The sequence below is a fragment of the Silurus aristotelis genome (assembly GCF_946808225.1).
Source record: "Silurus aristotelis genome assembly, chromosome: 27".
NCBI lineage: Eukaryota > Metazoa > Chordata > Actinopteri > Siluriformes > Siluridae > Silurus > Silurus aristotelis.
This window is the reverse complement of record NC_139600.1, coordinates 11,260,435-11,286,730: the sequence shown is the minus strand read 5'-3', so window position 1 is coordinate 11,286,730 and position 26,296 is coordinate 11,260,435. Positions and strand designations below refer to the sequence as shown.

Here is a 26,296-nt window from a genome sequence, read left to right as displayed (position 1 = left end):
AAATGCTAATGCTAGGAACTCTGGGAGCTGACTGAGGTGCATGAACATGAGCTGGTGCAGTGTGTGACTGGACATCACAAATCAGTCAGATCGAGGTGCTCTTACTTTTAACACGCCTATGAATAATACATAACACATAAACATATTCAGTGACCTCTGGCTGAAGAGCCTCAAGACACACTGGCTGTCTCAAACCCGGAGATTTAGTGGAGATTTAGTGGAGATTTAGATTCGATTAATGTCAAAACGCATTTATCTCTAATTTATGCCACACGATGATCGCGTTTTATAAAGAAAGCAGAAAGTGCCTTGGGGAGAACTACTGTGTTATCGCTCTGCATTTTGCTTCTATAAGATTGCTGGATGGATGGATGGATGGAAGGATAGACGGATGGAGGGGTGATACATGATTTTTTCACCCATACACTACAAGTGGATATTCCCCAGATCTTTTAACACTCACTTGCTTCCCAAAAGACAAAAATAATAGGTCTTACAACACTCCTACACCTTTTCACTTCCAATGATATTACATCAGTTACTAGCATTCTCTGCAGAGAGAACAGAAAAGTTTGGAATTCGTTTGACGTTTGGATCTGATATTTTACCTGGGATGAGTTGAAGAGAGTCTTGAGGTCTGAAATAAGTGCAGAGATCTCGGATTCATTGAGTCTGACCTGAGAGTTGATTGCGCCGATTGAGAGACCTCCATACCTGAAAAGTAGTGATTAATAATGGATTAAACTGACCAAATATGTCTGGCATTCTGGAAAAGGTTTACTATGCCTCTAAGCTGTAGTAAAAAAAAAACAAAAAAAATAACAACAACAACAACAACAACAACAACACATAATTCTAACTCTATAGCATGCAATAAACATTATAGATAATTTAAGGATTCCAACTTTAAGGCATCAATTTGTGGAAGGCTTCTGTAAAAAAAAAGTTTTATTGTAAGATGTCCATACACTCTTGGCCACACTGTGTAAAGGTTACAGGTTACAGAGCGAGATAGTCTGGGTGAATGAAGTAGCAAGAGAGACAGAGCCTAGAGGATGGGGTGGAAAAGGGGATGAAGTGTGGGTAACAGGGTAAGAAGAAAACTAGCCCCTTTCGGAATAGTGTTGAAAGAGAGATAGAGCCTAGGGGAAGTGGGGTTCTAAGAGGAATGGGGTCGGAAGAAAGAAAATAAAAGAAGAATGGAGTACAGAGGGAAACAGAACCTGTAGGAATGGGGTATAAAGAAAAATAAAGCCTGTGGGAATGGGGCAGGAAGAGAAATAACACCTGGGGGAATGAGGTATAAGGAAAGATAGAGCCTGGGGGGATTGGGTAGGCAGAGTATGTGTGTGTGAGAGAGAGAGAGAGAGAGAGAGAGAGAGAGAGAGAGAGAGAGAGAGTCAAAAAGATGGTGGGAAAAGGGTATAAAGAGAGATAAAAACTGTTGGGAATGTGGTCAGAAAAGAGGTAGAGCATTTGGGATGTTATCTATCTATCTATCTATCTATCTATCTATCTATCTATCTATCTATCTATCTATCTATCTATCTATCTGTCTGTCTGTCTGTCTGTCTGTCTGTCTGTCTGTCTGTCTGTCTGTCTGTCTGTCTGTCTGTCTGTCTGTCTCTCTTTTTCTTTCTTTGTCTGTCTCTGTGTCTGGTGATAGGGTCAGGATATGCTAGTACCGTATTTTTCCAGACTTCGCATAGGTCTTGAGCAAGAAATCAGTCATATTTCGACCTGTGAGGTCCTGCAGGGTGTCTGTAGTATTCTGTGTTTTCTATAAGGAGAGAAAAGAAAGAGAAAATGAGACAGAGATACAGTTTTTTTTTTAGTGTCACATGCCGCCCGAGGCTCACCCCCACTGCTCTGCACCTGAAGAAAAACTACTAAAGTGCAACAGAGATGTAAAGCCTAGGAGACGACACAAAAGCGTCTCATGATTTACTTGCTAATTTGCACAGAGGGTGATGGAGAGAGGGTCATAATTGGCAATTAACAGATCAGTAAGAGGCTCATCACCCTTTCTTCCTGTACACATACACACACATTAATTTTTGAAAGCAGCTTGCAACTTTACTTTGTTGACTCAAATGTCCTTCGCCTTGATTAATGAGATTCATTTATGCATATGAGCAAAAGGTGTTGATTGGTTCTCTGTTGTTGTAATTAAGAGCATCCGCGCCCCCTTTGTGTTAACATGTATCACGGCTGCTAGTCTGCCAAATCTGAGCACCCACTGTCACCCCGGCGCAACGTTAATAGCGTGAGATTGCAAAACCGTATCATTTTCTCTGCGAACAGACATGGTGGAAAATAAACATTGCCTCTCTGTTTTTCAGTCTGCTCTCAATTTCCTCATTACCCTACAATATTTATTCTCTGTCACTCCATCTAGGCTGCATGGAGTCTCTGATGAGATGTCTCATCTAGCCTGACAGTGTTGCAGATGTGCATGTGAAGTTTGGAGGCCTGCTAATTCACACACATTTCTTTTTGTTTATTAATTATTTATTAATTGCAAACACAGCTACATGCATGCAACTTTCAGAGTGGAGAAGGTATATTTAAGCAGGACTGCTATATATATATATATATATATATATATATATATATATATATATATATATATATATATATATATATATATATATATATATATATATATATATATCTGGAATTCATTTTCAAACCTGAGCAGCATCTCTACCTTCCTTTTATCTTTTATTTAGCTATGTTCTTTATTCATCTTCACTACATGCTTCCATCCTGGTCATGGTCATGGTGGATCTGGAGCCTATACCAGGAACACCTAGAGTAAAACCAATTCACCCATAATGCAACACCAGGCCATCAGACTCAAGAGAAGATTTTGGAGTCACAAATTACACCATTTGGCATTTTTCTCGGCAGTATTAATAATGCTCAAAACTCAGAACTGAGCTCAGGACCAAACAGAATTCTATTCAAGCATTCTATTCATCTTCTATTAATTTATGTTGGTGTTTAGACAATTAGCGGGTCTCTACTATCTCTCAGTGCGTGTTAAGCCAGACAGGGGTCTCTTACACCATCCAGGCATAACATTATGACATTATAACATCATGAGCGGTGAAGTGAATACCACTGATTATCTATTCTTCATGGCACCTGTTAGTGGGTGGGATTTAATAGGCAGCAAGTGAACATTTGTCCTCAAGTTGGTGTGTTAGAAGCAGGAAAAATGGGCAAGCGTAAGGATTTGAGTGAGTTTGACAAGGGCTAAACTGTGACGTCTAGACGACTGGGTCAGAGCATTTCCAAAACTGTAGCTCTTGTGGGATGTTCCTTGTCTGCAGTGGTCAGAATCTATCAAAAGTGCTCCAAGGAAGGAACAGCGGTGAACCGGCGACAGGGTCATTGGCGGCCAAGCTACCGATGCATGTGGGAAGCGAAGGCTGTACCGTGTGCTCCGATCCAACAGACGAGCTCCTGTGGCTCAGATTAATGAAGAAGTTAATGCTGTTAATGTTCGACAGGTCAGAAGTGTTTTAACAGTAAAAGGGGACCAACACAATATTAGGCGGGTGGTAATAATGTTATGGCTGATCAGAGACCAGGAATGAAAGTGAGAGTGAGGCCTTTTTGATGAACTGGAGTCTCATTCTTTGTGTAATCCTAGATTGTAGCAAAGGATCATTTGATAGACTCTGGATCCATTGTGACCAAGATAAACTGAATACTAAAGATAAAAATTCTATAAAATATAAAAATAACATGAAATGGATAAATAAGTGGATTAATTCATTAATAAACAAATGGATGAATTCTCAGGGTAAGAGGTAGATATACTGTACATCAAGACACTTTTCTGTTTTGGAAACAAGGTGGTGGAATAAACTTGCCCTAGATGTCCAAACAGCTGAGTTACTGGCTCTGTTTAAAAAATAGGTGAAGACCTACCTCTTCCAGAACAATTAGCACATATTTTCTGTTTTCTGTATTTATGTATTAAAAAATGTGCTATAATTCCTCCCAATAGAGTTTAGGCTGGTGGTATCCTAAGTAAAGAAAGAATAGTTGCTTTATGCTTGTCACATGTACGTTACAGCACAGGGAAATTATTCTTTGCATATTCTGCAATGCAATACAGTGCCTCTGGAGCACAAAGGGTTAAGGGCCTTGCTCAACGCCCCCAAGGGTGTCAACTTGGCAAAACTGAATTTGAACCCCCAACCGTCCAATCAGTAACCCACAGCCTTATCCACTAAGCTACCACTCCCAAGTCGGCAACCTATTAAACTTGTGTTGATTTAAATGCTGTAAATGTAAATGAATGAATGGCATATTCTCAGAAGGATGCAAAGCACCTGTTTTAGAACTGTCCAAAATAAGATATCATTACAGAGAACCGTTCTGTTGTACATGCTGAATTATCTACACATGAGAGTTCGCTTTCATTAATCACCCTCCCTCCACCAGAATAAATTCACACCTTACTGAATACAGCAAAAGCGTCTATATAGATCTTAGCATATCAAAATGACCCAAGTGGCTTCTCTAAATGAGCAGCATAATTGGAATCCTTACACTCGCAGACAATTAACTGTAATCAAAGTAAGCAAAAGCTGATCAAACTAGCAGGCATTATTTATCGAGCACAAGATCATTTAAATTACCATGAGTGTGTGCCTGGCAATCAAACCACAATCAAAATTTTTTTTCTTTTTGTGTATGTGTGCGTGTGTGTATGTGTGTGTGTTTGTGTGGCTTAATTAAATCCGCAGTAATGCTCATGAGGAATAAGAAAGATGGCTTTATTCAGTCCTGGCCAGATGGTGATAAAGGAGTGAAGCAATATTTTTATGTGGCAGAAACCAATAGCAGCTTACCCAGGAGCAGGTTAAAGCAGTTGAGGGGTCTTGCTCAAGAGCCCAATAGTGGTGCTGTGGCAGTCCTGGGATTTGAACTCATAGCTCAATCACTGGAGCAGAACCTTAACCGCTGAGCATTTAATTCACTTCCGTTTTGGTATGAGATTCTTTCGTCATAGAGCAATGACTCGAGTTAAGTCTAGGCTCACAAACTGGGTCAAACTCTGTGTGTGTGTGTGTGTGTGTGTGTGTGTGTGTGTGTGTATATATATACATGCACTCAGTCATACATCCTCCTCCCTTGCGCCAAAGCAACAAAGCAAAAATAAACTGGTTTGGAGTGAGAGAGGAAACTTCACTACATTTACACTTGAGATGTCATTAGCATAGAAATTCGAATGCAGCTAAAGGTTTACAGCCTGTTCAGCACACGCTTCCGGCTGACAGATCTGTCACTGGGATTTTATTTATTTATTTATTTATTTATTTATTTTTTATCTTGACAGAATCCTGCCGAGCCGGCGTTGACACGAACCGTGCGGCAAAAATTCTGTGTGATGTCCCGTGTTCGACTTGATCATGAGATGATATCAGGGTAATTCAAAGAGCAGGTTCTGAGGACTCTGACTCACCGTGTGCAGCCAGATAGATTGCTGTGTTCACTTTAGACTGATTATACGCAGAACAAATTGTCTGGTGTAAAGCAACATATTTTCAGGTGACTGAAACAAATGGCGAAAACATTTCCTGTCAAGACCTCCAGATGTTGCATTAATAAATTAAATAATACGGCGACAAAGCGCCTGGGACTTTAGCCAAGCATCTTAATCAAAGAAGAAAAAAAGAAAAAAACATTATATGAATTTTTAATCAGTGGATTGACATTGTAAATCTCCAATAATACATTTAGTCAATATTTTGATCATTGGTGCATTTGTGTAAAATTAAAAATGAAAGAAAAACTAGCTCATTTGATAGCTTCTGAATGAAATAAGCTATGTTTTGTTAATTGTGAAATCATTGTAAAGAGGTCATAGTCTCCTAGTTTGTTTCTAAGTATGTTTTTACACAGTGTTAAGATTGTAGGACGTTCTGTACAAAGGACAAGCAACTTATTCTATAGCAAACAAATGAGTAGTCTTCTGTCCTAAAGACATTGCTGCAGTGAAAAACCTCCTGACACATAACACTGACGCTGGACACGCCTTTCATAAATGTTAAACATCTGCTCAATTAAACCTTCACAGTGTTACTAATATCATGCAGTCTTAAACATTTTGATCATGTACAATCGGCTCCTATTAAAGCTGCTGTTTTAGATTTTAATACAAATGTGACAATGTCAGAAGATTCCAAAAAATCTGAAGATCCATCCATCAACCACCAACATTCGAAATACTTATTTAAATTCAGTGGTGTTATATTTTAACTACAGAGTTAAATTTAGTTTCTTCTTTTGTTTAAAACTGAGTGATACCCAGTGGTTTACTGGCTAAGGATCTCATGCTCTCACCTCCACTGCCCGGGTTTGATTGCTGGGCAGGAAACCAGCCCTAGCCACTGGGAACGTGCATTCTTAGTACTGGTTGCAAGCCCAGATAAAATTGAAGGTTTGCACCAGAAAAGGGAATGGGGCAGAAACCTGTGCCAAATCAAATTTATGGACTGATGAAACACTGCGTTGAACCCTAGCAAGAAAAGCTAGAGAGAAAACAGCATTTGTTAAAAACCATGGTGGCAAGATTGTAACTAACCTGAGGTGGTGGTAAACCTCCCGCACCAGGAGGGCAGTCTGGCAGAATGATGTTGCGCTGGGGAGTGCTGCACTGGCAATCCGGAGATGGATTCCGCATACTCCAATTTCCGTTATTAAAGATCTCCAGGCTATACGGGTCTACCGAAGGAGTAAACCAGTCTGTCGCTCCGGAAGGGGTGCATGGATATTTACTGAAAGGGGAACAGGAAAACCAGGACCAAAAATATGTCATATGTCAATATGGATTGCAATAAAATACAAAACATTATATTTCAATTTAATATTAAACAAATATGTTTGAAATGTCATTTTAGATGTGGTAGGAGTCCTGGATACTTGCTGGTATCTACAAAATGACTGCGCTTGAAATCTGCAATTTGATTTAAGAACCATTAAAATATTATCTTATCCTTTTTCTTTTTGCTGGTGTAAATTCCGGCTGAGAAGGAAATAATCATTTTATATAGCCGTCAGTGAAAGAGCATCTGTTACCCAGGTGACAACTCGACACTGAGAATTTGTGAACAAGATAAATACCTGACACAATGGACTGAAAACTTAGACATACAAGAAGCTATGGGAAAGTGTAACTCTAAAGGGAATGTGTGATTATGCTGTGTAGTGTGTTTGAGGTCTTTCCAACTCAACAGCGATTCTGTATATTAAAGGACAATCAAATCTGTACTTTTGGTACCTTTTCAGCTTGGATGATTTAGAGGATATTTCTTTGAAGTAAAACCTTGCTTACATAAAAATTCTCTTTTTCTAACACCTGTACAATGTGCCAAATAACATTGCAATTTTCCCAGTAATGTATAGGCTTTAATGTTTTCTTCACCTTAGTTGATGCTCAACGACAATTCTTATATATTTAAGCATTTTATGTAGGGGTACCTATTAATTAAGTATCTAATTATGATATCTAGAAAAAGGATACAGTGATTAAATAATAAAGGGCCTATGACCTTGTTGGACTTCCCCAATGAATAGTTACAAACAGTTTTTGTAGTGTATAAATTCTTTTACTGCTTTCACACTAGTAACAGGTATAAATGAGAAATTATAGTAGCCATGTCTATAACTTAATAGTCTATAAGTCCCACTAATTAAACACAAATGAAATAATGTACTAGCGTGTATGATTGTTCAAGGAAATATTTCAGTAGATACATATGTATTAGTTTCTTTGTTTGAACCATATTTGTAGAGAATTTGCAGACATTAAATATAACTATGCTGCTAGCCACTATTACATTCGCATATGTAGAAAAGATAAGAAAGACAACCTATGTTCCTTTTTAGGAACTAGAGCTGCATCGGAATGCTTCGGGAACGCGGCCGCATTGTCCATGCTGTGTGTGTTTGTGTGTGTGTGTGTTGGGGGGGGTTTCTGGTCCCGCTCTCGCTGAGGCATAGCAGCGTTCCGGTTCCTGAGGTTCGCTAATGGACCTCGCAAAAGGTTTGAAGACGGCCTTGTCTATTTTCTCCTACCTCCTTTTCCCCGGTCCAACCCTTTTGCCAGTTTCTTCCCCTGCCATGAGAACGTGCAGCTCTGCCTCTGTATCTCCTAGGAAGAGAGGGGGCAGACCGGCACGTAGCACCGCCACGAAATGTGTTTCAGGGCATGGCCAGCTCCAGCAAGCTCACTCCTTGGTTTCCGGGTGGCATCGTTTGCTTTTGGGGTCAAAGCGTTCCAATATTGGGTCCTTCCCTTCAGCCTTGCCCTATCACCCCGCACCTTCAGGAAATGTGTCTTTGTGGCTCTGGCTCCCTTGAGACTTCAGGGGAATCTGCATCTGCATCCTTAACTATATTGATTATTGTTTAATATTAGCTTGGGTTCATGGCAGCAGCATACAATGTCATTCCACTTAGCCTCTTGTACATACTCAGAGCCCATGGGTTCTCACCAAAGGGCAATTCCCTCCGTACGATCAAGGTCACAAGGCGATGCCTACCTGCCTTCCCTCACAGAATGGGAAGCGGTCACGAGAGGCCGCTCTGCACAAGGTCTATGGGAGAGTCCCCATCTGCTATGGCACACCAATTGCCTAGCGATGCTGGCTGTACTTCTGGCTCTGAAGTGTTTCCTCCCGGACCTCAGCGGCCATCATTTGTTGATCCGCTCGGACAACACCTCGGTGGTCTCATATATCAACCACCAGTGAGGTCTGCACTCGTGCCCCCTGTACAGGCCAGATCCTCCTGTGGGCCCAGGGAAAGCTCCTACAACCCAGTCCACTGTTTTGCTGGTTCAATGCTAGAGTTCCTGCAGGAACACTTCTCAAAAGGGTTGGCTCTGTCCACTATTAAAGTCTACACGTCCGCTGTTTCGACGTATCACGCCCCCGTGTCGAGGCATTCACTGGGTAGTGACCCAGTGCTTTCTCTGTGGCACCCGGAGGCTGAGGTGACCAAGAGTGCCTGGGTGGGAACTGGCCGTTCTGCTGGAGGCTCTCTCTGAGCCCCCCATTCGAACCGCTGGCCGAGATTACATGGAAGCACTTGTCTATTGAGACTGTGTTCTTGCTGGCCATCTGCACTATGAGGAGAGTGGGTGATCTACAGGCCCTCTCTGTGGCCCCCTCCTTTCTGGAGTTCACTCCAGGCATGGCCAGTGCCTTCCTGCACCGTAAAGTGGGTTACATCCCCAAAGTGCCCTTGGTTGTCCCATGACCTCTCAGGCTCCAGGCATTCAATCCTCCTCCATTTCAGACCCAAGACCAGGAGAGATTGAACCAACTGTGCCCGGTCTGAGCACTAAACTGTTATGTCCACAGGACAAGTCCTTGGAGAAAGTCGGAGCAATTGTTTATCTGCTATGGCCCTCCAAAGAGAGGCCTTTCCGCTCATAAGCAGACCCTCAACAGATCCTCTTACGAGCTACGACCCATTCGGGGTCAGAGCGCACTCATCCCGAAGTGTCAGCCTCTAAGGCTTGGTCCTCTGGAGTGTCCCTCCAAGACCTCTGTGACGCTGTGGGCTGGTCCATCCCGCTCACCTTTGTCAGGCTTTGTCATCAACTTAAATTCAAGAAATCCAAGATAGACAATTTACCATAGTAACATTAAAAAAAATAATAATAATCTGTTGCTATTTAAAATGGTATGGAAATTTCAAAACGATTTTAGTGTTTTTAGAAATCTAACTTTTCTACCTTCTTAGAAATTTTTGCTGATAAATTAAATGTTAGAAATTGGTCTAATTAGACCAATAAAATGAAATGTCAGAAATTACTTTTTAATTTTTACAAAATTGGCTTTTTAGTACTTTGTCTAATTACCTAATTTAATCTTAGATTGCTGATAATCTTAGATTATCACCTCATAGCATGAGAAAAAAACACCATCAACTGAGGTATGTGCTTCCAGCTTGCTTTTTGGTGATTTCTAAATATTATCAATCAAGCACCGAAATAGGTAATTGATAATGCTAAGTAAGTACAATATTAACAATTTAATTTCCTAATAATTAGAGCTAAAGCCTAATTTCTGACATTCAGTTGAATTGGCCTAATTAGACCATTTCAGAAACTAATTTTACTAGTGATTTACTTGTGATTTAACACTGCAAGGTATACAGACTACACATCATCTCCATGCCATTATTTAGCCATTGTTGTTGAAGGTAATTTTCATTCAAGGCTTAAAATCGGGATATTTTAATTATCTTGCTCCTCCACTGATTATTAACTCCCCAATGAGTACCATGTTTGAGGTCCAATGAGAATGATGCCTGCACACTGATATGCAGCTTGTGACAGAAGGTTGCAAAGTACTGTATAATTAAATAGACCAAGGGAGTGTGTGCTTACAGTGGTAAGAGTGCATAACACAGTTCTCCCCTGATACTGTACAAAATTGAGATGTCCCCTGTATGTAAAATTGACTCTTACTGTGCTTCAAATTTGTATTTAGCTCTGAAAATTGCTGTCACATTATTTCTAAATAATTGGTACTACAGTAGCATCAGGATTGAGTAAGGTACCTGAATAAAATTGCACACAGATCAAGTATATGCATGGTATATGTATTGCAGATTGTACAATCATCAAGTGTATCAGGTCCCACTTGTAGGTGTAGTAGAAGCTGATTCAAGTCAGAGACCTAAAAAAATAGTGCAACAGCAAACAGCCAGCCATGGTTGGTGCATGGATCAAGGCTGAGGCAGGTAAATGTACTAATGCTGCAGGGACCAGTAAGGTACAAGTAAGGTATCTGTATAACAATTACATAGATCAAGGCTAAATCAGGTACCTGTATGTATGATATGAAAATTACATTTGAGACAGGTACCTGTATGGACTGTGCATGGATGTGAAGAAATCATCAAACCAAACACTTGAATTATCGGCACAAACATGAAGTTGGAGTCAGATGCCCGAATTAATAAGTACTGAGACCGAATCAGGGATCTGAATCAAGTATATCAGGTTCTGGAGTGGATTGGAAAAGCTTGAAGGCATGAAGTCCCTGAATGGATGATAAAAGCATTGTAAATTAGTTCGGTAGTTGAGTAGGATGATATATGCTTACAGCATGATGTACCTGAATGGACTGTAAAAGCTTTGAGATGAAGTCAGTAACTTGAGTTTGAGTCAACTAAATAAATAGTACATGAACAAAGCCTGTAACATGTACATAAATCGTTGATATAAGTATCAGAATTGATTCAGTACCCTCAGTAAAGGGTAAAAGTATCACACCAAACCTACAAAAGTTGAAGGCACTCTGTATGCAGCATTAAATTTGATCTAAAATTTACTGTGAAGTGCTAAAATTGAGTTTGTCTTTGAAAAAAAGTTAACTGAAAATAAAATATTAATCAAAGGAAAATATTATAAATTAACAATTATTTAAAGAACACTTTTAGAGCAAATACACACTGTAGAAGGTATTAAAAAGACTAATGATCTAGTAAATAGTGAATTCATAAAATAAATAAATAAATAATAATAAAAAAATAATAATAATAATAATAATAAAAAAAAAAAAAACATTTTGATTGCTTTTCTTAGTTTTTGCGTGAAATTAATATGCGTTTTCCTGGCCTTTGCACAATTAACAGAGCTGAAATTAATGAGAATTAAATAAAGAATGAAATAGTCTAAATAAACAGCATTGTAAATTATAAAAAGCAACAATTTTACACAAAATATGTAACTTACACTCCTAAATGGTTTGCTTTTAATACACATTATGTCATAGTTATACTTGCAGTTTGTCTATTTCTGTGAGAAAACCATGCACCTGGCAACACTGCCTATAAAGCTATAAGCAACACACATTATGTTAATTTTCACTTCTTTTGATGCGGTGGACAAAATAACCCTCAATTGCACACTAAAAATTTTAGCATATCAAATGGAATTAATCACAATTATCTGCAATTTTGATTACCCTGCTCCTTTTTGTGCAGGATTTCCTTTTTATCATCTACCCTCAAAAATATAAGGAAGTGAAAGCTCAGTGGTTGACATGGTAGACTTCTGATGGGAAAATTGTAAATTCAAAGCCTGTCACCATGAAACTGCCACCATTTCCTCAAAGGTGAGTCTGCCAAATACCAGAAATGTAAATTTAAACATACAAAATGGGAAATTGAGCATTGCCTGCACTCCAGTGTGTTACTTGTATGGCCAGGTTATTTGTGTAGAATACAGAGGGTCCCCAGTTTTTTGATCTTATTGACAAAAAAACTATTTAAAATTTTGCGCAGCAGTCAAATGGAGAAGTGTATGCTCCGCCCTCCACTCACTAAATGGCGTTAGTCCATGCACCCACTGCCACATACATGTATACTGTATAGTTTATACAGTATAATACTGTAAATTGCTCTGTTTTGCTAAATTGTATTAGCAATCTTTTATTTGTTACATTTGTATAGCTTACACCTGATATTTTCAAGTTACGTTCAGGTCATAGATACGCATCTCCATCTTGAGTCAGGGACCAACTGTATAAGAGAATTACACCAATAGTGTAAATTAAATGCATCATGGTAGATCCTGAGGAAATCTTGAAAGGACCAACATATGAAGTGATAGAGCCAAAAAACAGATCCGAAGTAAACATACTCACATTAAAAGACAATTTAAAGTAGCTAATCGCATTCTAATCTAAAGGAGAACATGGGCAGGATGTATCCAGAACTTGAGGCTGTGAGGCACCAACATTGCCCATTGTTAATCAAACCATATTTAATGAATGACAAATGTATAGGGAGGGGATAGCTCAGTGGTTAAAGCATTAGAAGGTCACAAGTTCAAATCCCAGCACCATTAAGCTGCCAACTGCTCGGGTGTAGGTTGTATAAGGGCGTCTGGCAAATGCCATAAATAGAAATGTAAATGTAAATGTAAAACTGGAGGATTTGAATGTGCTGTGTGAAATTCACTATTGATAAAACTCACTGTTGATGAAACTCTTGGGAGACACTTTTAAAACTTTGGTACATCCATACACACAATGAGGCAGAACTCACGGTATTGGGTTGCCATCCATACAGCGGGTGCCAAAGCCTGGTTCAGAAAGGAGAGCACGTTTTACCCTCATTGCCTCGTCCACATCCATCCTGTCAGCACTATAACATACACACACACAAAGACACACACAGCTGAATCAGGGCTTCCATCAGAGTCAAACAAATCAGGCTTCTATACTGCTAATCTCGCCAGTGCCTGCTGCTCTCTCTTTTGCACACACAGACACTCTTACCTTACAGACGGAGCAACAGACTTGATAAATAGTGCAATAAAACCCCTACACACATGCTTGCTTCGACTAGCAGTCTAGCTGGAGGGGCCAGATTGAGTAAATATTGCACAAGTGGTTTACGGGTTAGACTTCTAGACTTCTGGAGCACTAAATATGCACACAGGAGAGTTTTGTTAAGCATTGCCTTTGAAATATTTCCTGATCGGTGAGTGTCTGTACCTGTAGAAAGTGTTCTGTGGTTTTCCATACATCCAGGGTTGCAGTTCCAGACTGGGGTACTCAACAAAGGGTGGGACAATCAAAGAGAAAATCAGAGACAGACACACAAACAGCGCTGGGAGGACCACCTGATGGAAACACCCACACCCAAACAAAAAAAGCAAACACAGTGATAAGACATTTGTCCTTTAATTATAGGTAACACAGAGAGCTCTCAGACTGCAAAAAGAACTGTTTGTGTTCCCTGGTGTCAGCATTTCATTAATGATGCTCTACAGACTGTTGGCTCAGAGTACACCCACGCCCACAATGGTCTATCTCCCTTTCTTCAAGAGGGTTTTAAAATGTATGGTCTGGATAGTTTTATGTAGGTTTATGTAATTAAACTTGGAATTGTTTTTACAAAAAACATGTAACATCAATCATTCATTCTCTAATAACAATGTTTATTTCTGGTCAGGGTTGTGGAGGAACCAGAGCCTATCCAAGAAACACTGGGTGCAAGGCAAGTAGGTAGCACAACAATATATGACTAGCCATTTCACCAACTAGCATGTTTTTCGGATTTGAGAAGAAACTGGAAGACTCAGAGGAAACTTATATAAACATGAGGGAAAAGTGAAAAAAAAACTTAAGGGTTTGTTTAAATCAATTCTGTCAAAGTTGCTAGCTTTCAAGTTTTTAGTTGTAGTCAATCTATATATTTAGAAATACTCTTTTTCATCTTAACAAGAGTGCTTCCCTAGATCACATCTATCTTTGAAACCAGCTCTTATATTCAACTGAATGTACACAACTCTCAGTGCAAATGGCCTCGAGTCTGAAAAAGCCCAAGTGTGAGCATCTCTTTCTGTCTCTTTTTTGTCTCTGAAGCATCCTAATTTTCCATCTCTCTCTTGGATTCTAGTCCTCTGTTTTTGCCTTTCTTTATCTTACTCCTTGTGGCAGGGTTGTTTGTTTCGCCTGTGTTGTAATAAAAGGGTTTGATTAACCACTTTAAACCAGTGTTGATGTCACATCCACTGATCCACCCATCATTAATTTCCCTCTACTCTCCTTTCACTCCATCACTCTCCCTTCTTATGTGCAATGCTTCCTTCCTCCCTTTCCAAATATTTATTTTTCACTCCTCTCGGCTGATGGATCGAGCAGATCCATGGTCATGCTAATGTGTGAAGAGTCTGAGGTTGATTAATTATAACACAATAAGGAAAGAGAATGGCAGTAAAACAAATGCAGCATAGGGGAGAAGGACAATGGAGCAGTTTTTCCCAAGAGACAAGCCATGGATGATAGCTATACGTGGAAAAATCTGCTGAATTGGTTCTATGCTATAATTGTGTATGTTACCTGAGCAATGATTCCTTTTCTGCTTCTTCTTGCATGGTGAAACCGCTTTATAAACAATGCCAGGAACTGATGTCTGAGCAGAGGCCAACCGGTGATAACACATGAACCCTTGCCATTCACGCATGCAGGCCGCTGACCATCTGACAACACACGTACATCACATTTCCATAATATTAATACTTTATCATCTTTGATATTTATAATTATTCATTATCAAACAAACCTCCATTGTACAGCTATTTTACTGATATAAATGTTATTGCATGTAAATATATATTTAAATAAGATTTAACAATGTATACATTTAAATTATTGAGTACACTAACATTGACATTTATGATTTGACCTATTCACCCAAACATCGTACTTTTGAAACACTACCATTCCCCATTAAATGTTAATATTTACTATTAAAAAACAGAATATTTCAAAATCAAGCAGACACATATATCACCATTTAGCATAAAGCACTGTTTAAAATTGACATTTATAATAAATCACCCTCAAACACAAACATTGACTACCACCCTCCAAATCTGAATACTACTGAACCATCAAACAATGACTTAAAACTGAACATTTACAATTCACCATTTACAAAAAAACATTCAATATCAAACAATAACATTCACCACCAAAAACCATTATTAACTCCCTAACATTACAACACAAAACTACATTCAACATCAAACACAACCATACAATACCAAGTTCCAACATTCATCATCGAACACAAACATTCACGTTCAATTTAGGATAATAAATGTAGTGGAGGTGGACATTTTAAAGGCAGACTAACAGGTCTTTGAGGGTCAGAATTCTAGCTGATAGACAGGTGTTCAAATACTTATTTGCAGCTGTATCATACAAATAAATAGTTTAAAAATCATACATTGTGATTTCTGGATTTTTATTTTTAGATTATGTCTCTCACAATGGACATGCACCTACGATGACAATTTCAGACCCCTCCATAATTTCTAAGTGGGAGAACTTGCAAAATAGCAGGGTGTTCAAATACTTATTTTCCTCACTGTGTATATATATATATATATATATATATATATATATATATATATATATATATATATATATATATATATATATATATATATATATATATATATATATACTTATCTGAGCAGTTGAGGGTTAAGGGCCTTGCTCAAGGGCCCATCAAGTATATATATATATATATATATATATATATATATATATATAGTCTTAGATAGGTCTGAAGAAATACAGTAAATTGAGAATGCTTTAAAAAATGTTTTAGCAGTTTATTTTTATTAATTTAGGAAAAACTAAGTGAGCAAACATAAGGAAAATCTAAATCGAATCACTATTTGGTGTGATCACACTTTGGATTTCAAATCTTACATTTGCACACTTGCACGTAGTCAGGGATTTTGTAGGCTCAAAGTGAGGAGTATGATTAACTAATTATACCAACTTTTGCCCAGTATGGTGATATCCTTTTGGATATCAGTTTTTTACAGTAATACCATTAACTTGAATCAATCCGTTGTTTTATCAGATGTTTGTTAATCAGACTTGATCAAAATTAACCCCTTCTGTTATTTAAATAAAAATATGGGAAAACTCGACATTACGTACCTTCAATACGATTTAAGAACCTGGCTTTCTTTTCTACTGCACCAACACAGAAAGAGAAAGAAAGAAAGTTTATTGTGTGTTCAATTATATTGGTTTCAAGTGTGAGTGTAAGTGTGTGTTGTTGTTGTGTGTTTGTGCCTTGTTTAGAAGCTGCACCGTCTCTGTGCTCCAGGGCTGAACTTAAGGTGCTACGTTTAGAGCTTCTCTTCCAGTCTCTCTGAAGCTTCTCTGCCTTTTCTGAGTAAACAGACATAGAAATGCATATGTTTATTATATACGGCATGGCAGTTTTAAATCATAATTGCAGTTTATAAAACATAATTTTCATAGCTTTGGGGAAAAAATCTTAATGTTGAGGGCTCAACTATTTAAGTACTTTGTAGACAATAATATCAGGTGTAATATACTGTATACAGTGTCTATAGTAAAGCAAATGCTTTGACCCCTAGTGGTAAAATTGTTTATCATACTGTTATTGTAGGTTTAAACACAATTTAAATGCACATGTATAAGTACAGGTTTATTTGAAGTTTTATCATAAACACTGATGAATTCTCAAATCTCACTGGTAGGATTGTGTTGTTGACCAGCCATATATATATATTTTTTTTTAACCACCAAGATGTCTTTTTATGCGAAAGTTTTTCCAAAACATATACAAACAATACAACCCTCGAAGTACTGTGACATAAACAAAAGAATAACCATCTAAATTACAACACTATTGTTTGGTTGGAGCAAAAATGCTTTACCCTTATCTTTCCAAATAAACCAGGATTTGCAGCAGTGGATGCGTTTGTGACTCATTTTTTTCAATAATAATGTAAGTATTGCATTTTTTATGCATGTTGCAATATTGCAGTATACAAATTCAGGTTTTCCATCATGTTTTCCACCATAAGAGGCTAAAGCAAGTCGGGTATTAATGTTATTGATTCTTTAGTAAGAGGACATTCAGAGGGTATGGCAAGCACTCTAATTACATTTAAGGCTAATAATAATAAGATTAAACAAATATCGGCTTGCTCTTAGGCGACTTAAAGTTGAGTGTTTATAGGATTCCCCACTGTCAGCACTTTGCAACAATCTGTAATTATTGTGTAATCTGAAGGCTCTCTGATATATAAAACTTCAAATCTGAGAGAAAGAAGAGCATAGTGATGAAATTCCCATTAAACCTTTATAAAGCACAAGTTCCAAGACATCATTAAAAGCTTTACATAACAAATGCATGGGTTGGGTTTAAGACTGAAAAACTTTCTATGGACTATATTACTATAAGCTTACTATAAATTTAAAGGGAAAATACTGTCAAATCTAAATTATTACCATTGGTCTCCATGTCCACGCCCGTCTCTTCCGCCACTTTCAGAAATATCTAAGCCACAAAATCACATTAAAACATAAAGAATTGCGATCCTTAACAATGTGTTTCATTACCCATAATTTACATTCATTTTGTTCTGTTTATTACAATGTTTATACTCATACTGTATGTGCTTGCAGAGTCTATGAAAACCTATTGAGTATGATGATATCTATTAAATATCTGGTGCATTATTACTGTAATACTGTAAAAATATCTGGTGCATTATTACTGTAATATACAAATATCTGCCTGAAGTATATATATATATATATATATATATATATATATATATAAATTTTCATTTAACATATATACATTATATATAATTCTAGGATCTATAATGCCTTATAAACCTGGACTAGGTATAATATCAGTATTTTTATTTATACAGTTATAACGTACATATTTGTTTGGTCAACCTGTACCGGAACAGTTCTAACAGCTAATAAATGTTATGTAAAATATAAACATTACTTGCTTACTGATTATGCAGGGTCATGCTACTATAAATTTGAAGCGAGCTCTGCTGTATAATCGAGTGCAAAACATTGTGGGTGTTTATTTGTAAATAGTAAAATGTTTACTTTTTAATATGGAAAAATTTTATAAGTACATATAAAATGCATTATGAATGCTGGATTGTTAAGGTTTATGAGTGTATACTGTGTGTGTGTGTGTGTGTGTGTGTGTGTGTGTGTGTGTGTGTGTGTGTGTGTGTGTACCTCCTCTAAGCTAGTGTCGGAGATTCCGTAGCTACTGATGCCCAGCCGCTCTTTTTCCAAATCAAGCTCTTTGAAAAGTGAGGCAAAGCTGCCATCTTTTGAGCCGGCATATGGCAGCACATACACCAGCTCCTGACCGATCACCTCTAGGAACTCCGCCTCCGGGACGTGAAAGCGTATGACAGAAGTGACATCTGCTACATCTGGCCACAGAGATTGCAAGCGAGTAAGAATTTTGTTTCTGTGTGTTTGTGTGTGTCTGCGTGTTTCTGTGTGTGTGTGTGTGTGTGTATGTGTTCCAACCTGCCAGCTCCATGGTGCTGATGCTTCTCGAACTGATCCCTTCATCTAAACTGGAACCATCACTGAGCTACACACACACACACACACACACACACACACAGAATTAAGCGTTAGTACCAGGACCATGAAGACTTACACACACACACACTCGCTCTGAGGACAAGGTCACCTGTGTGTCAGTGCGCTCTGTGTTATTCTTATCATTGACTTTATCTCCATCTCGTGATCAATAAGGAAGTTGGTCATTATTCATGATGTAGGTGCAACAAAATGCCAATAGGAATCTATTTTCCTAGTGCTTAATTACACTCAGATAATAAGAAGCTCTACATCACTGTGCTTCCTCTGATGATTAATCATGTCTAGTTCTATTGGGCTTGTGATATTGTTTTTTGTGATTATAGAGAAAACTTTTTTCCCCAAGTTTAGAGGTGCAACAGTAGCTGACACATTATTTCTGAAACTTTATTTTTTGCATCGAAATGTCTGTTATTCTGTCACTGGATTTCTTAATAATATAGCATTAAATGATGCTGATAATATATTGATAGAGAAACAAAGCTCTTGCCTTGATTCTATTGCACACTGTTGTTAGTGTGCAAGCAATTTCTCCCTGCCATGCCAGAGTGTCACACAACCACTGATTTCTTGTGGAAATAACAAAAATACAGCCCCTCCTAAAAGATTAGCATCCAATCCCTAACCGCACATAATGAAATCTTCTATATAACCAAGTTACAGGCTGAAATTTTCCTTTAGTGTAAAAACTAAAGGAAAGATTTTTGGACTTGGACACAAATTAAATCTAATTCTGTACGAAGCCTAAGAAGACATTAAGTGAAGATTTACACTACCGTAATGTATCGGGTATATACATTATATGTATATATGTGCGGGTATATACATATATGCATATATGCGCTTTGTTTCAGTTTAGTGCGACACCAATAAAAAGGAGGGAGAGAAGAGATTAAATTTTTTTTTAAAAAAACATTGACCTGGCATCTTGATAGAAAAGATATTTTCATCCCCAGAACAACTTTGCACCATTTTGCTAAATTCTTCAAACTGTTGGTGAAAATCTCAGGAGATCAGCAGATTCTAAAATACTCAACCCAGCCAACATGGCACCAACATTTATAACAAATTCACTGGTAAAACTCTTGATTTGGATTGACACGATTTTATTCATCTCTGCTCCCCTATGATTTGCTGATTGAGTATTCGCATGAACAAACATCAGTATAGGTGTTCCTATTTAACATTTAAGTCAACTAAACACATTGGAGTGAGCAAATGCGCATGTTACTCATGCCATGATACCTGTTTGCCACCTGTGTGGCGTTGTGATGTCATTATCTCCTGATTGGCCAATGCGAGAGTGAGGTAATACCCGCTGCCATAGGTCTTCTTCAGGAAGAGGGAGGAACCGCAGCAACAGACCTTGCCATGGGAGATGATGGCGATGCGATCGCCTAAAATGTCTGCCTCGTCCATGTGGTGCGTGGACAGAATGATGGTGCGACCTGAATCGGCGAGGGGGGCGTGCAAATAGATAACAAAAGGGAAATTTGATTTCTTCAGACAGAAAATAAAACCTGTTTTACATAAATTTCTTTGTTATGCATACTGTATATGCTGTATAATAACTTCCGGAAGCCTAACATCCTGTCAGGATATATATATTTTTTAAAACACTTTGTGAAGGGTTGACTGAACCTGAGGGCACCTTAAGAGTCTTACACAGTCACACAGAGCATTTCACATGGGATTTCATCTTGCGCCTCATTTACCAAGCAACTCATTCTCACCGTACTGATCCCCCTTGTGACATTCATACATGCACAGGGAATACAAAGCCAGAGGGAGAGCGATATAGAGACAGAGAGGAGAAAAAGATGGCAAGATGGCTGTGCGCTGAGAAGGTTTGATTTATGATGTGTTGTACGGTGGAGCACGGTGATCGATCACGGACAGACGAAATGCCGCCTTACCGGACCCCGGCTCTACAAGCGCACCTGTTTCCATTAATGTCGCAATGTTTTTTTTCTCTCTCTTTTTGAAATGGCCATGACTTGAAAAATAATAGATCTTTCAGTTGAAGGGATGTGTGTATTGATCTTGGACCACTTGATCAGAAAGCACTGAACCCTGCAGCGCTGTGTTTTGGGCACACATTCAAAATTAAGCACACACAGTGACAGTTTGTTGTTGTTCCCTGTTAGTGAGAAAAGTAGGGTGTGTTTATTGGTTTGGTTATTGACCTTAGTTTTTAGAATCATTACGAAAACTAAACAACATGGGGTACTAAACAGTCTTAGTGTTCATCAGTCTTAATGAAGGGAGTGTGGCCATTGTATCTTATAAGTCTCAGTGGTGGGGGGGGGGGGTGGCACTCTATCTTATTAGTTACACAAAAGGAGGCGTGGCCTGTGTTGATCAGTCTCAGTGAAAAAAGTGGGGCCTTTTGTTTTATTAGTCTCAGTGATAAAGACATGGCCTGTTTGTTTATTAGTTCTATTGAAAGAAGTGCAGCCTGTGTGTTAAAAATAATTGTCGCATATACAGGACAGCACAGTGAAATTCTTCAACTTCTTAAGAAGCTGGCATTAGAGCATAGCATCAACCAGGATACAATGACCCTGGAGCAGAAAGAGTTAAAGCCCTACTCAGGAACACAAGCAGCTTGGCAGTGCTGGGGCTTGAACCCCCGACCTTCTGATCAATAATCCAAAGGTTTAACTGCTGAGCCTGCCTCTGATTTTCAGTCTTACTACATGATACGTTCTCACTGAAGGAGATGTGGCTTGTGTGTGTAACATTTTCAATGAAGGAGGTGTGGACTGTGTTCATCAGCCTGACTGAAAGAGGTGTGGCCTGTGTGTTTATCAGTCTCATTAAAAAAGAAGCATGGCCTGTGTCCGTTTAAATAAACAAGCCATACGTTTTTCGAAAATCTGTGAATACTTGTTTTTTCTGCCAAGTGTCAATATAAGTGAATGAAGTGTGGCCTCTATTTATAAGTCTGAGGTGAAGGAGGCATGGCTTCTTTCACTAAGTCTCAGTGAGGAAATTTGAAAGCAGAAACGCTGATCTGATTTGTTGAATTATTTTAATCATTAGAAAGCTAGTGAAAGCAAAGGCTAACTGCACACATATTTCTTATCATTGCGGTTACATTATGGATAGCTAAATGCTTAACCACAGAGTTTCATATCAGAGCAAGACAAGCCTTCTGGCTTTATATTTAGCCCAATTGTGTGTAATTAGCAAGTTATATGGTTGTCTTATCAGCGAGCGTGAACTTGTTCATTACTAATTTAGAAGAGCATAATGTATTGTGCTATGGGTGATTAGGCTGAGTCTGCACTGCCCCTCTCATTAGAGAGCCATTTGCTCTTCCTCCATGCTCCTCATATCTGACTTTTGGCACAAAGATCCTGACCTAGGCAGGATGCTCAGTAGCGGATCACCATTTCCAGACTAAATTATCTTTAATCTTTAATTTAACCTCTCTTAATTCATTTGCTTATTGACTTTTAAGCACAATCGGCACACTGGGTATTGCAGTCCATCTCCTTAATGCGAAATGGAACTAATCTGGCTCGCTCCGATGGTTCATTGCCTGCAGCGAGCCAGCAAATGGCCTCGCATGAGCTGCCACAGTCAATAGGAATGAAATCCATGCATTCATGAAGAGCGGATTGAGCAGCGTTCCATTGAAATGTTTTACATTTTCTAAAGCCAAGCTTTTCTCTCATATTGGGTGGCAATAATTTTTGGTGATATACCAATGCCCTTTTTTGTGGTCAAGCAACCCTCACATTTTTATATACACTTAATATTTATAGATAAATATACAATTTTCCATGATGGGAAAATATAAGGAATATAACTCACAGCCAGAAGGTTATACATCTAAGATGTTACCTAAACTTTCCTTAAAAAAAAAAAAAAAAAAACCTCCTACACTGCAGAATGGCACATGCATTTGTGTCCTTATAAAACAGACCACTTCATTAAGGGATTTGATTTGTACTGAGCTTGAAAGAATTTTCCTGCCAACAATTTTCACTTCATGCACCAAATGCTTACTGTATTATCAGCAGCAGCAATGAATAAGTAGACAGATTAGCATCCCTGGAACAATTTATAAGGTATCTTTTGTTTTAAATGCTTCAATGATTTGTAGGTCAATGGAGCAAAATACCCATTGAAATATCAAGCTTTATCAACTTGTGGAAACATGTACAGTAAAGCTAGATAGCTGGCTCTTTTGACTGTTTTACCGTTTTATCAGTTTTATTCTGCTGAGAAGGTGATCGGCTGCAGTCTCCCATCCCTCCAGGAGCTGTATGGCTCCAGGACCCAGAGAGCAACATGCAGCAAAGACCGCAGCCAACCCCTCTTATCCTGGAAACTAACTCTTTCAGTCGCTCCCCTCTGGCAAGAGGTTCCGGTCCATCAGGACCAGGACCTCACGCCACAAGAACAGTATCCCACTTACCCCAGATGACCCCTCCTCTTCAAAAACTTATGGACATTAACCTATACTTTCATATTCTAAATTGCAGTCCCAAGCCCGGATAAATAGGGAGGGTTGCGTTAGGAAGGGCATCCAGCGTAAAAATATGTGCCAAATCACACATGCGGATGATCTGCTGTGGCGACCCCTAACGGGAGAGGCCGAAAGAATGTTTAAGGTTTCCTGGTGGTCTAGTGGTTAGGATGCGACGCTGTCAATGCTGCGGCCCGGGTTCGAGCCCCGGTCAGGGAACCAACCCCAGCCATTAGGGTTGCCCAAGCCTTAGTGCCGGTCCCAAGAGGGTTGCGTTAGGAAGGGCATCCAGCGTAAAAATATTTGCCAAATCAAACATGCGGATGATCCGCTGTGGCGACCCCTAACGGGAGAAGCCAAAAGAAAGTTTAAATAGGTCGGGCTCTATGGGTTCAGGGCGCAATAAAATCATATACTTTAAATAAATAAATAAACAAAACCCTACAATCTAACAGAGGATATCACCAAAAGATGAAGAGAAAGAAACCTTGGTGCAGACTTACTCCATTGCGTTCTTCTCATATACATTCAATGATAAGGAAACCAATAGAACGTCTTAAGTGATTTATGATCATAATAAAACTTAATTAGCAAATTGATTTTTTCCGGCTAACCTCCTATCTGCAAGGATGCTACTCTTGAACATTAAAATTCTGCAAGTGCATAAAGGGGAAGGTAACATCATTTGTTCATGATGTCTAATTAAATCAAATCTTTGGAAAAGGAAGTAATCCTGACAGCCAGATGAGATTACCACTGATGTGAGAGATACTTGAATGCGGGAGATGTATTAATTTTAGGGCTGTCAATCGATTAAAATATTTAAACTTAAACTTAAATGTGCAGCATAATCACACATTTTTATTTGTTCTAAATGTACCTTAAATTAATCATTTTCAAGTTTTTTCAAGAATGATTTTATAGTTTTAATCAACATGGCCAATTTCGATGTTTCATGCAAATGTATGTTTATTATTAGTGAAACCAAACTCAACATAGAGCATGAAAACTAAACATTCTTGTAAATGTTTTAAATTAATTATGATGTTTCAAATGACGCAAATCATCATGACACAAAACTGAACACTTTCTGTTTCCACACAGACGGTTAATGAGGTAACACCGGAGAAAATGGGTCTCTTCTAACTTTAATACGGATTACATAATTAGATAATATTCATCTTGTGACATTTAGCAGACATTTCAAGCTTTCAAAACATATATTTATTATGTCTGTGAGGCAAATATTCACTGAGATTTAGGTTGTTTTATTTATGTGTCTGTGAAGAGAGATGACAGAGACGGCACCCCCTGTCTGTTTTCTTTATTTTACAAAAGCACAGCGTTTTGTTATTAGTGTATACAAATACAAGCAGACCCTTTACAGATTCTAATGATGTATTGCTTTTATCTGTAGGATTAAAAAACACTGTGTGCATCATGGTGGATTTTGGTGTTGATTTTAGACTTTCCTCATTTTTAAAACAATTTTAAAATATTTGCAGTATATGGGTTTTTTTGATTCTTTAAGGCATAGAGCCGAACTACTCAAATACTTCCCTTCATTAGGAGGTTAGCTTCGCAAGCAACACACGGACATTCCCCTTTTTTAAGTGTAACACAATGGTCCCCAACCACCGGACTGCACAGAAAGAATATAAACTTTTTAATTATTTCAGGGCTGAAACAATTCCTCAAAAAACGCATGTAATTCGAATGCAAAAATGCATTAAGACGAATTATTTGCCTCGGTGCTTCTTTTAGTCCATTTAAATGCACATGGAGCACTGTGCTACACCTTATTCCGGAAACTTGGGAGTGCTCTGGACAGGTAACACAGAAGATGCTACAGAATGAGAAATAGAGGAACGGGGAGAAAACAGCGAGGGGCGAGGAGAAGATTCAGGTCAAAGAAAACAACAGAAAGTTTTCAAAGTTTGTGATCATTTCAAACTAAAACATAAAAAAAAAAAAAAAACACCTACAGTGTATTTACCCTTTAAAGTAATTTAAAATTGGTTTTTTATATTTTTTCAATTATAATTTTTTTATTTATATATTTGTATGGAATTTGCAATTAAATGTTTTGAATCCGTTTTGTTTTTACAGATTTTCTTCTGTGCAATTTAAGCAATAAAAAGGTTAATTAAAAAGGAAACAAATTACTTGTAAATTTTAAGAGACTTGTCTAAATTTTTCTCTCGTATATTTGGTATTAATTTGATCATATTTCTCGATTAATCGATGGAATAGTCAGTAGGATATACGATTACTAAAATAAACGATAGCTGCAGCCGTAGTTTATTCTATTTTTATTTAAAAAATCAGTAGGTTTGTTATATGCATTAATGAAGCTCACACTGATTTTGTATTATGGTGATTATATGTTCATTATATGTGTAATAATTAAATTAATATTTAAATCAGATAATATGTATATGAGTTATATTGTATCAGAATGTTTTTGTGTTTAGTTGTGTCTTATGGTCCTAAAAAAAAGGTTGGGGATCGCTGGTGTAAATGACAGCTAAGAAAGGTGGTAGCTCAGTGTTAAAGGCTCTGAGTTACTGATTGGAAGGTTCAAGCCCCAGTATCACCAAGATGCTGCTCTTGGGCTCTTGGGCTCTTGAGCAAGGCCCTTAACCCTACTGTGGTCCAAGGGGTGCTGGATCATGGCTGACTCTGCACTCTGACCCCAGCTTAATACAATACTTGGATGTGCAAGCTAAAAGTCAAGAATTTCATAGTGCTGTAATATACTGTATATGTGACAAATAGTGGCTCTTCTTCCTGTACATATGACATTAAACTCTTGGACCTTGAATACTTT

At 38.2% G+C, this 26,296-nt stretch overlaps 1 protein-coding gene across 3 annotated transcripts in view; it reads right to left on the bottom strand.

Moving 5' to 3' along the window:
* LOC310721233 (phospholipid-transporting ATPase ABCA1) overlaps positions 1 to 26,296 on the bottom strand; it is a 168,797-nt gene that overhangs the window by 47,283 nt on the left and 95,218 nt on the right. For 2 of the 3 annotated variants that reach the window (XM_083532642.1, XM_083532640.1), the window contains exons 23-34: positions 20,232 to 20,434; positions 18,909 to 18,975; positions 18,606 to 18,808; positions 17,844 to 17,892; positions 16,653 to 16,751; positions 16,515 to 16,547; positions 14,895 to 15,034; positions 13,545 to 13,672; positions 13,093 to 13,191; positions 6,608 to 6,800; positions 1,686 to 1,780; positions 609 to 714 (exon numbers count right to left, since the gene is read on the bottom strand). In XM_083532642.1, coding sequence (XP_083388768.1) covers positions 609 to 714; positions 1,686 to 1,780; positions 6,608 to 6,800; positions 13,093 to 13,191; positions 13,545 to 13,672; positions 14,895 to 15,034; positions 16,515 to 16,547; positions 16,653 to 16,751; positions 17,844 to 17,892; positions 18,606 to 18,808; positions 18,909 to 18,975; positions 20,232 to 20,434 — 1,415 coding nt within the window. Of the gene's footprint in view, positions 1 to 608; positions 715 to 1,685; positions 1,781 to 6,607; positions 6,801 to 13,092; positions 13,192 to 13,544; positions 13,673 to 14,894; positions 15,035 to 16,514; positions 16,551 to 16,652; positions 16,752 to 17,843; positions 17,893 to 18,605; positions 18,809 to 18,908; positions 18,976 to 20,231; positions 20,435 to 26,296 lie in introns of all 3 variants that reach the window. The other variant, XM_083532641.1, reaches the window with a different exon arrangement.